The sequence below is a fragment of the Ictalurus furcatus genome, chromosome 3 (assembly GCF_023375685.1).
Source record: "Ictalurus furcatus strain D&B chromosome 3, Billie_1.0, whole genome shotgun sequence".
Lineage (NCBI taxonomy): Eukaryota > Metazoa > Chordata > Actinopteri > Siluriformes > Ictaluridae > Ictalurus > Ictalurus furcatus.
In genome coordinates this window covers 4,275,800-4,289,496 of record NC_071257.1, presented here as the reverse complement: position 1 = coordinate 4,289,496, position 13,697 = coordinate 4,275,800, and the positions used below count along the sequence as shown (strand labels likewise).

Below are 13,697 nucleotides of genomic sequence, written 5' to 3'. Positions count from 1 at the left end.
AGAAAGAAAGAAAAATTTCAAACTAAAGAATTTCCAAATTCTGGAATTATTTGTAATGTTAAACACAAATAATGGGCTGCTGTTTAAAGATTATTGTGGGAGTTTGTGAAGGAGTGGGGCAATGTCCCATTCTCCCAGAATCTATGGTAGCTGGTGGAGTTCTTCCACATTAGTTAGCCAACTAAGCTTTGACCTTTTATAACAGAATTTTCAGACAAAACTCATGTTCTCATTACCTGTCCAGCAGAGCTTGGCCTTCAGCTTCATGCTTTTTCAAACTCAAGGAAAAACTTAGTGGGAAAAGTCTATACCAGGGTTCTGGAGATAAGACTCTAGTAGATGAACCTGGGATTCAGGAGAAGAAATGCAGATCTTCATGGAGTCATGAAGTCATGGAACAGTGGAAGTGCTCTTTATTCTTGCACAGCTTTGTGAAGAGATGTCTAGGCTGGCCTTCTCAGACTGTCGCTACTATGACTCTCATAAAGAAATGTGGAAGACAAAATGAATTGCAAAAAAAAAAAAAACCAACTAATCAAGTGTTTGGGAGCACCAAGGAAAACCGTCTCTTAATAAAATTACGGAAAAAAAAATTGTCTATTTATAGATTGATATAGAAAAGAATTACTAAGGACTGCTTAAAAGGCTAAATGTGAACATCATAAACACACCCCAGTCCATCTGCTTCTGATGGACATGAGATTACAAACCTATAAATTCTGGTCATTTCTGCTCTCCTGTGTCCCAGCAGCCCAGTTAGCATCAAAGCTAACATGGGGAAGAGAAGCCTCTTACCTGTGTCCCTGAGTGGAGCTTTGAAGATCTGCTTTTGATCAGCACCACCGTCCGTCCTCCTGCCTTTTAGGTTGAGGTTCAGGGGAAAGATGTGTGGAATACATTGGGAGAATACATCAGTGCCCACAAACAAGGGAAAAGAGTGATTTGTAAAGCGTGTGATTTGTGTCTGATTATGCAAAGAGCCGGGTTTTGTCAGGCTTGATTAACATATTCCTTTGTCTTGGTTTTGTTTCTCAGCCCCATACACTGTATTATACACCCACAACCTAATATTGCCTGCGCCATTTTCAGATTGGAGAGACCTTTTTTGAAATAAGCCATCTTAATTAAGGAAGCACACTTCACACCTTAGGATACTCATGACAGTAAATCATTAGAATTTTTAATGACTGTAGCAATGGCCTCGTGATGTTTATACCATATGGATGCACTTTAACCAGTTTCTAATCCAATGTGTCGTTTTTTTGTTTTTTTTTTCTTTTCCTTGTCATTTTCTTTCCAAAGACCAAGTAACAAGCATGAACAGCAAAGAAGCAGACAGTCAAGGATTAATGGAGACCATGGAGGTAGAGGGTAAGCCTAAGCATCACCTTTTTTTTTTTTTCTTTCCATCTCCCCATACAAATGCAGATCTGTCTCTAGTAAGATATGAAGTGTTATTCTTCTCAAACAGTGGCATCCCATACTAAAATTAATCTGGAGTTATCAGCAATGCGTATTATACAATTCGAAGTTTTATTTAAATAATCCACATCAATTAAAAGTGTTTGATCTTACTCGTAATTTCATATAAACATGAGTAGCATTTTTTTTTCGTTGGCTTTTTTTTTGCTCGTCTCAGCCCAGAAATTCTGCAGAATTATATTATTATTATCTGTGATTAATAATAAGTAACCGATTATAAAAGTGCCCCTCTTCCTGCTCTCGTAATGCTGTGTGACTACTATACAGAGTGTAAGAGTGGTGTGGATGTAAACTGGCCGAGATTCAACCACATACACCTGCACTGTGCATTTAAACTGTCATTACAACTAATAATGCTCGCCTGTTAAAACAAAAGCATTACTTTGTGGTGAATTATGCCTCTACTTATCAAATACTGTTGAGTTAAGAGCATTGGGGTAATTATATAATGGAGTTTTGCTTTCACATTGCTAGCATCACCCCCAATCTATCACTTTTCTGACAGTTTGCTCGCTTTTAGTGCTAGAATTATTTTCCCCCTTTGACATTTCTGCTTTGTTTCCTGAACTCTGACCGTAAATACCAGTGCTCCACCAGGTACAAAGATTTTTCTTGGCAAATTTGCATTTCTTTGTGTTTTTAGCTGTTTAAGTCCTCAATCTCAGACAGTCTATGGTCTTGCATAGCTAGTGGCTTTTCACTATGCTAAATAATTCAGGGAGTGTTGAGAGAGGGCCTAGCTACCTGTGACAGCTCACTTTAGCAGGTATGTAGGTCACGCCAAAGCTCAACCCCGTTTTGCATCTTTATGTTGCTTTCAGTTCTCTCTTCATGACTTTTTTACTCTCTATTTTAAGCTCCCGCTTTCATCTTCTTGCTCTCGTGCTTTTACCTGCAAATTGTCCACTTTTTCTGTACATGTGGCAGAAGACTAAAATGTTAAGTGGCTTCATCATCGTATTGTAAATATGTCCACTTCAAAGCCTGAAACATTACTATATATATATGTATAAATATTTGTGTACATACAGAGACCTTATTTAGTTGTGCGATTGCGAACGTACTTCATTGTACTGTCTGATGTATGGCTGCTTCGTGTTAATATTTTTACCGGACGTCGTGCCCGACAGTTTTTGATTTTATCAGATGTTTTGAATTTTTAACGGTCAAAAACCAGTATTTACCGGCTAACAGAAACGCTGATGTATAAAGTGTTGTTTTTTTTTGACGTATTTGGACAAGCAAAGCATTTAATCATCTTTGAAACCTCTCAATGTGTCTATTAATGCTGATATACTTGAACAAAACCACATGGAAAATTATTTCCACTTTTTCAGTCATTTATTTAACAGACATATCAATAGATGTGATATTCTTCTGTGGAAAATGTAAGTACACCCTTGGCCTCAGAAGCTAGCATCGCCCCCTTTAACAAAAATAACTTCTTGTAGGCGTTTTGCATAATTGTCCACCAGGCTTGCTGGACTTTTTGACCACTCTTCCATGCAATATTCCATCAGTTGCAAGATGTTTAAGGGTTTTCTTGCATGTGCTGCCTGTTTCACATCCCCTCACAACATTTCAATGGAATTCAAATCCAGGCTTTGACTGGGCCATTCCATAAGCCTCCATTTCTTCTTTCTGAGCCATTCCTTGGTGGATTTGCTCATGTGCTTAGGATCATTATCCTGTTGAAAAGTATGAGGCGTTTCTACTGAAAAGCTGTCTTTGGTCTGAGCCAAACATGTCTGCTGTTACTGTGTCCAAAGAACTCCATCTTTGATTCGTCTGTCCAGAGCACATCATTCCAAAAGGCCTGGTCTTTGCCTATATCCTCACTGGCAAACTGTAGTCTTGCAAATGCTTTTTCCTGGCACGCCTCCCATGCAGGTCAAATTTGTGCAATCTCTTTCTGATTATAGAAATATGCACTTTGACACCAACAGTTGCAAGACTTACTAGCAGATCCTGTGATGAAATTTTGGTGTTCTTGGAGATTTCTTTTTCCACCAGACGGTCTGCTCTTGGTCTGCTTACTGGGACGGCCAGTCCTGGACAAATTGGCAGTCGTTTGAAATCTGCACCATGTGTAGATGATTTTCCTTACAGTGGAATGATGTATTTCAGATAATTTGGAGATCTTTCTAAATCCCTTCCCAGACTCATAGACATTCACAACCTTTTTTCTGAAGGCCTTACAGATCTCTTTAGATCTTGGCATGATGAAACCACACACCTCAATAGCGAAGGGAACACCAGACACTAGATGTGAGAGGGGTATAAATAAGACCGGCTCCACCTGCACTCCCTAAGCAGGTTCCAATCACCGACACCCGATCTTCAACACCTGATTCAAATGTTATGAATTTGAACGCGCGATAAATGTAGGGGTGTACTTACTTTTTCCATGTGATCTGTTTTTTGGTTAATTTAAAAATTACTACAAAATGTAAATTTTGTGTGTCATTTGATAGTGAATCACCTTTATTAATAGGCACTGTGTTTAAAGAGGATCAAATGTTTGCTTGTCCAAATATGTACAAAAAAAAATACCACAACAATTTCCATGAGGTGTACTTATTTACTTATTTTGTCACATGACTGTGTGTGTGTGTGTGTGTATATATATACACACACACACACACACACACACACATATATACACACACACACACATTCTCCCTGTCTAACGGCTGCTCTCTGGGCAACCTGTCCCACACTCCCTTTCTCATCATAATGCATTGAGTGTATCCCCTAAAGCAGCTGGCCCCATGTTCTCTTTTCACCCCTGTTTTAAGGGCCTCGTGTTTTCCTAACAATATCCTTTCCACCCTTGTTGGAGAGAAAGATCTTTCAGGGCAGCCAAGAGCTCTTTTGAAAAAGCTCTGCTTACAAAGCCAACTCTAACATGCACATCTTGTAACGTTGGGTAAATGTCCCAGCAGTCTGGTGCTGCTTTTTGCCCCCTTCACTCTCCCTCTTCTTTCTGTCTTTTTTATCTCTACCCCTCTCTGGTGACAAAGGGCTGACTACAGACAAGAGGGTCACTTTTTTTTCACCAAAGGAACGAGCATCTGCGGTATTTATGACCCACCTCCGACCCCAATTGCTTCTCAGCTCACTAGGTTTTAATTGGCTTCGATTGTCCTGAGCTTTATCATCTCACAGCAATGAAAAACAGAGAGGGTGTGTGAGGGGGTAAAAACCCTCCTGGCCATTCAAGTACTTCCCACAATGCTCCTCTCCAATCATTCATTCATTGATGCTACAACCACTCGAGTTCCTACAACCCTCGAATATTTACACATGAAAATAAGGGTTTGTTCTTCACATTTAGCACTTCATTAACTCTGTAGGCCTTGCTGCTTCTTAAAGGTCGTTTGGAAGTGTTTCCCATAAATGCAGGGAGCTCTGGGAATGAAAGTTTTAATAAAGGTTGAAACACTCAGACACCCACTAGTCCAGACACCCACTAGTCCACTAGCAAGAACTGTTTCTACTTCATCATTTAACAAAAACCAAGGCAGGTTTCACTCACTCGGACCTTGTTATTCAAGAATACATGACTCAAAAATAGGGGGAAGACTTTTTTGTACGTTTTTAAGAAATCCTCATATGACCTGTATGATATCAGAATACCTTATTTACACATTTTCCTCTTCTTTTTTTATCAAATAGTTGGGAAGGCATATAATTCAAGCCAATAATACATATAATACCCTGTGATAGGGACATGAGCGACAAAGGGACGTGGCCCGACATGAAGCCGAGCTACAGTTACCGCCATGATGTTGATTATTTTCCAATAACAGCAGAATTTTGCCAATGATTACAATTTTTCATTTATCAGTTACATTTAATGTTGTGGGACATCCAGAAAACAAGTTTGCTTCTGTTATCGCTTACTTTATAGCAGCTATAAAAAGTCGCTCGTGGGGTTTATTAATTATTTTATTTGAAGGCCGTCATTTGAGGAACGTTCCTGTAATCGATTCAGAATACAGAATATGTGCATGTATCACTTAAAATATTGAAACGTTAGCGATACTGGTTCAACACACAATTACTAAGCACCCTGTGAGCGCCAAAGCGTCAAATGCCCGCTCGCCCACGTTGCTCCGGCGGCCCTATAAATGTTATGTAAATCTCCCCTTACAGAAAATTTTACCATATCAAATATGATCTTTGTTAAATAATAATAATTAAAAAAAAATCTTTATCTGTTTATTAATTACCCTTAGATAATTGTGGCTCGTCCACCGTACCAGGTTCCCTGTGAATGAGATGTTGCTATAGAAACCATGATGTCTTGCCTTGCAGCCAAACTATGATCAGATCTAAGCATTCAACAGTGCCGTGGTATAACGGGTGGGGGGAAAAATGCGATAAAAGTTGAAAGCCTCTTAATGATGTCCAAATTACACAAAATGGAAAACTGTAGCATTTGTTTTCTTATTTTAGTAATATAATTTGTCAAGATTGTGTTAGTTCTGATTAAATAAAAGCAGTTCTCAGTATTGGACTCGAATTTTTGGACCCGGTGTACTGTACTGGCTTTATGGAAAGCTCGTCATTGTGTTTCAGGAAGACGGCATCCACGGTACAACTAGGATGCGACGGTCGGTGTTAACAAGAAGGTTACTTTGGATTGCAAGTCTCATGGACCACTAGGCTCTGACGAGTAAAACGTCAATATTTCTGCTTTTTCTTCATCACTCCCACTCAAAGCGGTCTCTCGTTAAAACCGTATTTCTCCTTGCCACGAAAACCATGCTGATCTTTCCTAGATACTGTGCCCCAAATGAAAGGTTATAACCAGCTCTTCATTGCCTCGTGAGATATTGTGCAGCTTTGTTCAATACACGGATGATGGGGGGTTTTTTTTGTGACTGCCTCAAAGCATTGCGTCTTGTGCTCGCTTTAAAGGAAGACTTTTCGATTAACCCCGAGAGTCAGGTCTGAAAGGGATCCTCTAAGGTGCCAGTCACATGTCACCGGTTTGATTACGTGCATCTTCAGTCCCCGGTGTGTTTCTGTTTTCTTTTTCTTTGTTGTGGCTAGATAAGCTGAAATTCAGAGAGCATGAAATGTGCATGCTGCAGTTCATGAAAGGAGAGCGCACAGTTCACGTTCTGATGGTTTGAAGAATAACTACATACGCTTACCAGCCAAGTCATTAGCGAGTCCTAACACTTAGATGAACCCAGGCTGTGTGACCAATGAGTTGTAATCAAGGCCAGCGGGTATAAATGGGCTCGCAGGGCTGAGAGGCATAAAAATAAGGGTCAATTTTTTTGGCTTCCACATCATCTTACTTGTTGCTAACAAGTAAGCTTATTAGAATAATTTTTTTTTTTTTTTTTTTGTGGAAATAAGAACAACACTAACAGGATAACGATGTGAAGTAGAGGCTGGGACGGATTCATGTATTTAGTTAAGTGATTACACTTGGTGAAACCCTTAAACTTCATGTGCACTCTGAATTATTTAAGCCTGCTTCATAACACATCAGCAGCGGTGACTGAGGAAAGGGACGCACGAAATACAACGGCAAGTGTAATAAACACGAACAAAGTATACTATATGTCCGTAAGTTTATGGACACCTGACCATCACACCTATACATGTTTGTTGAACATCCTGCTCCAGATTTAGTCCTCCTTTGCTGTTATAATAACCTCCACTCTTCAGGGAAGGCTTTCCACTAGATTTTGGTGCGTGGCTGTGGGGATTTGTGTTCATTCAGCCACAAGAGCATTAGTGAGGTCAGGTGAGGAGGCCTGGGGTGCAGTCCAGTTCATCCCAAAGATGTTCAATCAGGTTAAGGTCTTTCACTCCAACCTTGGCAAACCATGTCTTTATGGATCTCGCTTTGTGCACAGAGGCATCGTGATGCTGGAGCAGGTTTGGAGCCATTAGTTCCAGTGAAGGGAAATTGTAATTCTACAAGATTGCACACAATATGGGTGCGATTGTCAGGTGTCCAAAAATGTTTGGCCATATAGAGTAAATTTCTTTCCTGATTGCTGGTTTTTCAAACTGCCTTTGGAGGAGAAGCTAGAAGTAATTTGACTAACATACATTGTCCAATCAAAGTACAAATGACACCAAAGGACAAATGTTAGATCGGTCAGCTGTGTGGTTTGAACCAAAGAGCTAACAGTATGTTAGTGCAGTGCTTACTATTAGGGATGCACCGATAGCACTTTTCAGATCAAGTACAAGTACTTACATTTGGTACTTACATAGAGTACTTCACACTTTTCGGAATTCCCCGCGTCTGAAGCACGTCGTCACACGCACCTGCTATGGCTTGGCCAGTGTGCGAACCCCTAAACTGCGCTACTTGTAAAACGACTCTCTGGGGAGTGAAATCCTCATCAATCCACCGTGTTGTTAAACCTATGAGAGTCATTGGGCTGACACTGCTAGTCCAAATATCAGTGCTGAAATCCGAAATGTCCAGCAACATGTTCCTGATGTGCTTTTCACCGAGTCATGCAGCTTTGGTAATGCGGTATCTGTAATGTGGTGACGGCTGAGAATCTCATACTTCGGCTCAGGTACACCGGGAAGACGACGAAATCCTGTATTATCTACAATTGTCAACGGTCGGTCATCGAGAGCGATGAACTGGGTAAGAGCTTCCGTTCTTTTTACTGCCCGTGGGTTGTCTCTGGACATCTTCTCTCGCTTCTCCAGCGTTTGCTGCAAAGTTGGTTGTTGCTGTTCCCCGCTGCTAGCATTAGCAAACTCTTTGCACTCGGCGTTATGTTTGTTCATTAGATGTTTAATCAAATTGCTTGTATTAAATGAGCTATTTTTTTACCCCTCCTCTTGACAGTTTAGCAGAGCAGAGTTTGCAAGCAGCTCTACTTTTATCATCATCACTTATCTTAAAATATCTCCAAATTGCTGACATTGCTCCGCTCGACTACCTGCTCAACTGACGAGAGGTTAGGCAATGTCACGTTGTCATAAAGTGGTATCGGTGCGGTCGTATCGAGGTAGTTTTACAAGTACGAGTACATGAGCACAGTATCGGGCCGACACCCGAGTACTGGTATCGGTGCATCCCTACTTACTGTTCTAAAGAGACACTGCATGATTATGGACTTGAGACAAAAAAAAAAAGTAGTAATGACTACTCGATTTCATAATTGTAACAGCGAGTTATTTATATAAATTGTTTTAGCACTCCTATTAAATATCACATCCAGCCTTCACCGATTCTAGTACACACTATTTTAGACCCTACGTATTATTTATTTATTTCTTGCTTTTGTAACCGGATGCCATTGACGCTCATTGTATAATCAACAAAATGTTTCACAAAATCTATAGGATCTGGGAACAATGCAGATTTAGTCATAAGAAAGGTCATTTTAATGAAACCCGACAACTCCTCCCCTTAGTATAACCAGCCAAAACTTTGCATACAAGTTGATTACGTGTACGTTTACAAATACGCAACTGTTTCTAACTAATCAAACTAACATTACAACTGATATTGCACTGTAGCATAATGCTATGCATCATAGAAATATCAAGTATATTTTTGCCTTTGATCCAAAAACAGAGTGCTTCGTTCATTCTGGTTCAAGTCCCTTAATAGATATCATCACAAAGTGAAAGTGATGACGCTGGCAGGGAAATCGTGATGACTTTGATGTAAGGGTGAGTCCGTGACGGCGCTGTAGTGCACTTTTAACAGAGTGCTTCAGCTTTTGTCGGTCCATGCCGGAGTGTGTTTGTGGGTGGCATGCTCTCTTTTAAGCACGCTCGGATGAGGTGAGAGTGGTTGCAGCTGTATGATGAGTAGCTTCAGGTGTGGTTTATTCTCAAATTTTGTTAGCAGAATAAAACTACTGAATATTACCTAAACAGGAAGTTGCTGTATTACATAATAGTTAGTTAGTTAGTTAATAGCAACGATCAGAAGCGAGGCCCTGATTTTATAAGGTCCCAAATAATGTGTGCTAATTTGTGCATAGAAAATTGGGTGTGTCTTACATAACACCACCTTCGAGAATGATTAGAAAACAATATGTAAATGTGAAAAGGTTTTTGCACGTTTGGTCAGATCACTAAGAGGCTCTCAGAAGAGTTAAATTGACAATAAACCTTGCCATATGCACATAATTACGTGTCCAGTGTCGAGATATTTAAAGGCAGTGAGTGCATCAAATAAAGAGATTTCTGAACATTTAATACCTGATCTTAAGGGGGGGAGGGGTAATTTCACATAATCTCTGTTCCTGAAGTGACTGTAAGGTTTAGTAATCATGTCGTGGGTGCTAAGCAATACCGTTGGCACTGACTCCACTCTGTATTTTGTACTTTTTAGGTAAAAATGCCCCCAAAATGCACATTCATTAAAGCAGAACCCGAAAAACATCGTTTGACTTAATTTCACATCGATATTTTATCGAGTTGATAAAAGAGCCGGCTGTCACACACGTATGAGCATCTAGGGCATAGAGTTTATATTGGTTAAAATATTGATTAGTCTTTGATATCGATACATTTAGGTGAGTCTTTGTATTTAATTAATTAGCTTTCTAAGGCCTGTTCTCGATTCTTTTAGTTACATGACGTTTCATGTATAAATCGTAACCTGTGCGAGTCACGTTAGAGATGCTTGTTCTTATTTAATACCGCTAAAACTATATAGTCTGCCTATGTATGTGGGGTGGAATATCTAGTGTACATCACAAAAGGCTTCAGTTGAAGTCACTAAAATAGCGTTTTGGCAGCTATACCACTAATACTGCATGAAAATGGAGCTCTTGATTAAGTCTGAAATTAGTAACTCTGGTAAAGATTCTCCTTTTAATACAATAGAAGTAATACATGGGTTGAAAACTATTTACAGCTCAAGGCCAGAACGGTTTATATTGTATATGTTGGCTTGTTTACTGGTGGCCAAAATCTTAATCTGGGGAGGACAAATCAGTTGCCGATTTCATGCAGCATTTATGTCTGGGCTTCTTTATTTGTAGATGGCCGGGGGACTGAAAAGAACCTACTTCTTACTGACTGAGTCACACTGCAGTTAAACATGTCAAAAGGAAATAAAGACACCGGAAATGAATAACAGCTTTTATGTACAGTGCAAGGCAGAACACCAAATCTCACGGATAAAATGTTTCCCAGTGACTTTTATCAAGGACATAAATATAAAATGCTCTGCATTTAAACTATGCGAATGTTAATAATCATATTTATTTGTTTCTCGTCATCTATATTAATGCACCGAACTAACAATCTTGCTGTACGTTATGTTTCGTTAGCTATTTCGTCCACGCCCTCTATTAGGCTCCTGAGCTTAACTAACGGATAAGAGCAGGCATCACACTGGAGCTTTTACTTGCTTGGTGGACTACAGAATAAATCTATAATCTGTCCACCTCTGATAAACCACAAGCACAGGTATGACTCATCAGGAAGAAAAGTTTTGAACAGCTCCTAAATCCTCACGTATCGCACCGTCTTAAATTATGTCCACTCACTTGTAACACCGCTGTTGAGCTTGACCCCGTGAACCAGTCCATAAGAGCATCTCATGACACATCAGCTCATTATTTGTGCGATGCAGTCAAATTGTGCTGACTAACAATACATCCTGTAGCTCCCGCTATCTCGGGAACAAATGGAAGACGGCAGATCTAATTTTCTGCTTGTCTGAGTATGAATATGACTTATGTACTACTTCTACCCACCCACTGTGGTGAGACGGGGGCCTGAAATTACTGCAAAAGTACCGACCACATAAAGGAGGTTTTAACGAGCTTTCAAATTCTCATTATTGCAAAATGCTTTTTATTACAAGCGAGCAGATTAAGTAAAGGGAAAGCCCAGCTGATTGAAGCTAAGTAGTCGTGCCCTGTTGGCCGAAACCAGCGCTGTTTCGAAAGAGGCTTTGTTCAGTCTGAGTAAATTAAGGCAAGTTCCACGCTAAATTAAGGTTTATTATTATTCTTTTTCTATTCATGATCCCTGTCTGTTCATTCGTTTATTCTAATATCTACAGCATTTAATTAATATACAGCCATTGTCCAAGCAAGGGTTCCTCAAGAGATTTTTTTTTTTTTTTTTTTAAGGCATTCTACTTGTAAACATTTCTAGAAAGGTTATACAGGGTTCCCCAGAGGAACAAACTGAAGAGGTGTGTTAATGGATACAATTTCTGTTGATGCCGTTTCCTTTTTTTTGAAAAAAAATTATTGTTCCTCCATTTTTCTAGCCTTTATACAAGCAGTTATTCTGGTCACAGCCGTAAACCCAGAACTAGTGAAACATCCTTGTCATTTTCCATGTGGACTGTTCTTCCACGCCGCCACACAAATGTCTTGTAATTAATGAAACTATTTTAGTAACAAAGACAAGCACTACTTCATTTCGTTTTGTTACCATACTCATGTTTTTAAACTGATGGATGAAGGTTTTTAAAAAAAAAAAAAAAAAAAAAAAAAAAAGAGTTTCTCGTCAGTGCAGCGAAGCTGTTTCTTACAGAATCTGTGCTTAGGGTCTTTAGCTTTACCCATAACTAAATTAAAAAAAAATTTGTTTGCCTATTCACACTTAAATCATGGCGTAGAGTCGTCATCCAAGCATTTCACTTTAATTGAACCTTGACTAAAATTCTAAAGTTTGAAAATTGCTTTCAAATAAAAGTCTGGACGATGAAGTCCTGTATAATCTTTCATTGCAAACATGGCGACGTTCTCGTCTCAGCTGAAGCGCCGGCTTCTTTTGTAACGAACAATAAAACGTGCGTTCACAAATCACGCCTTGCTGTTTACTAACCGCCTGTTATTTGATAGACAGCTAAGATCCTCCTACTGATCTGAAATATGAACGCTCAGGGCTTTTCGACGTTCATTTCAGATGCTTCTTAGAAGCAGCTCTGACAAAGCGTAAACAATTACAAATCATTCCAAACCCTCAAGACTTCCAGACTCCACTTCGAAAGCTCACTAGTTTGGCCACAAACTTTCCTTTTCTTGTTTACATAATATCATTTTTACTTCATTATTCAGAGTTATTGCTGAAAGCCTTGAAGGTTCTAATGCTAATTTCATGCTCATGTTTCTTTGTATACACCACATGTCGTCTCGCCGAATGATAGGCCTCATGTTTTCATCTGAACAGAAGCCAAATTAGAGAGACAGCCAATTTGCTTCTATCGAAATGGCATACTGGTGCAGCGAGAACATGTGGGGCTACTGCCATCGATTGAGATTCCAGGCGCGTCGTGTTTTTCCCAGACTCGCTTCATTGTGTTTTTATCAGCGCTGCTTATTAGGAGATGAAAATGACAGCGAAAGAGCGACAGAAAACGAGAAAGTCATAGCAGAAAGTAGGATGGAAGCCAGGAATTAAATATACACGCAGCTGCTTTAGCATCACTCATAACATACTGTTCATTTGGCAGAGACGCATCTTAGGGGTCTGAGCAATCAGAACGTACAATGTAATCCAAATGTATTGAGAAAGAAGTTAAAATTGTCTGGTTTGAAGAAAACACTAGTGACGATACAGAATATAACACCTTTTGGACTTTTTCACTGTTTAATCAGCTGTACATTAGTATTAGACAGTAGTCATCCTAAATATGTAAAAGCAGAAAATCTCATTCACGCTGGGAGCTTAAAGGTCTGCAGCTAACCACGGAGATGAATATGGATTTATTTCACATTGAATAAATAAATCGGCTAAATCATTTTATTCCTTAGATTTATATAGCGCTTTACATTGTATGGCGAGAAATCTCCTCAACTACCACCAGTGTGTAGCATCCACCTGGATGATGCGACGACAGCCATAGTGCGCCAGAACACCCACCACACACCAGCTATTGGTGGAGAGGAGAGTGATGTAGCCAGTTCAGGGATGGAGATTATTAGGGGGCCAATGGGGGAATTTCGCCAGGGTTTTAACACGGGTTATACCCCACCGCTTTTATGAGAAGCGTCCTGGGATTTTTAATGACCACAGAGAGTCAGGACCTTGGTTTAATGTTTCATCCAAAAGACTGTGCTGCTGTTTTTTTTTTTACAGTATAGTGTCCCCACACAGACCACAAGGTGAGCACCACCTGCTGGACGGACTAATACCACTTCCAGCAGCAACCTTAGTTTTCCCCAGGAGGTCTTGCATCCAGGTACTGGCCAGGCTCAGCCCTGCTTAGCTTCAGCGGGAAACCAGACGAG

General features: G+C 39.8%; 1 protein-coding gene across 3 annotated transcripts in view; it reads left to right on the top strand.

The window, feature by feature from the left end:
* Positions 1–13,697, top strand: part of macrod2 (mono-ADP ribosylhydrolase 2) — a 608,780-nt gene that overhangs the window by 586,642 nt on the left and 8,441 nt on the right. For 2 of the 3 annotated variants that reach the window (XM_053620435.1, XM_053620434.1), the window contains one exon: positions 1,303–1,371. The exons of the other annotated variant lie outside the window; for it this stretch is intronic. In XM_053620435.1, the coding sequence (XP_053476410.1) occupies positions 1,303–1,371 (69 nt within the window). The remainder of the gene's footprint in view (positions 1–1,302; positions 1,372–13,697) is intronic. 3 annotated transcript variants of the gene reach the window in all.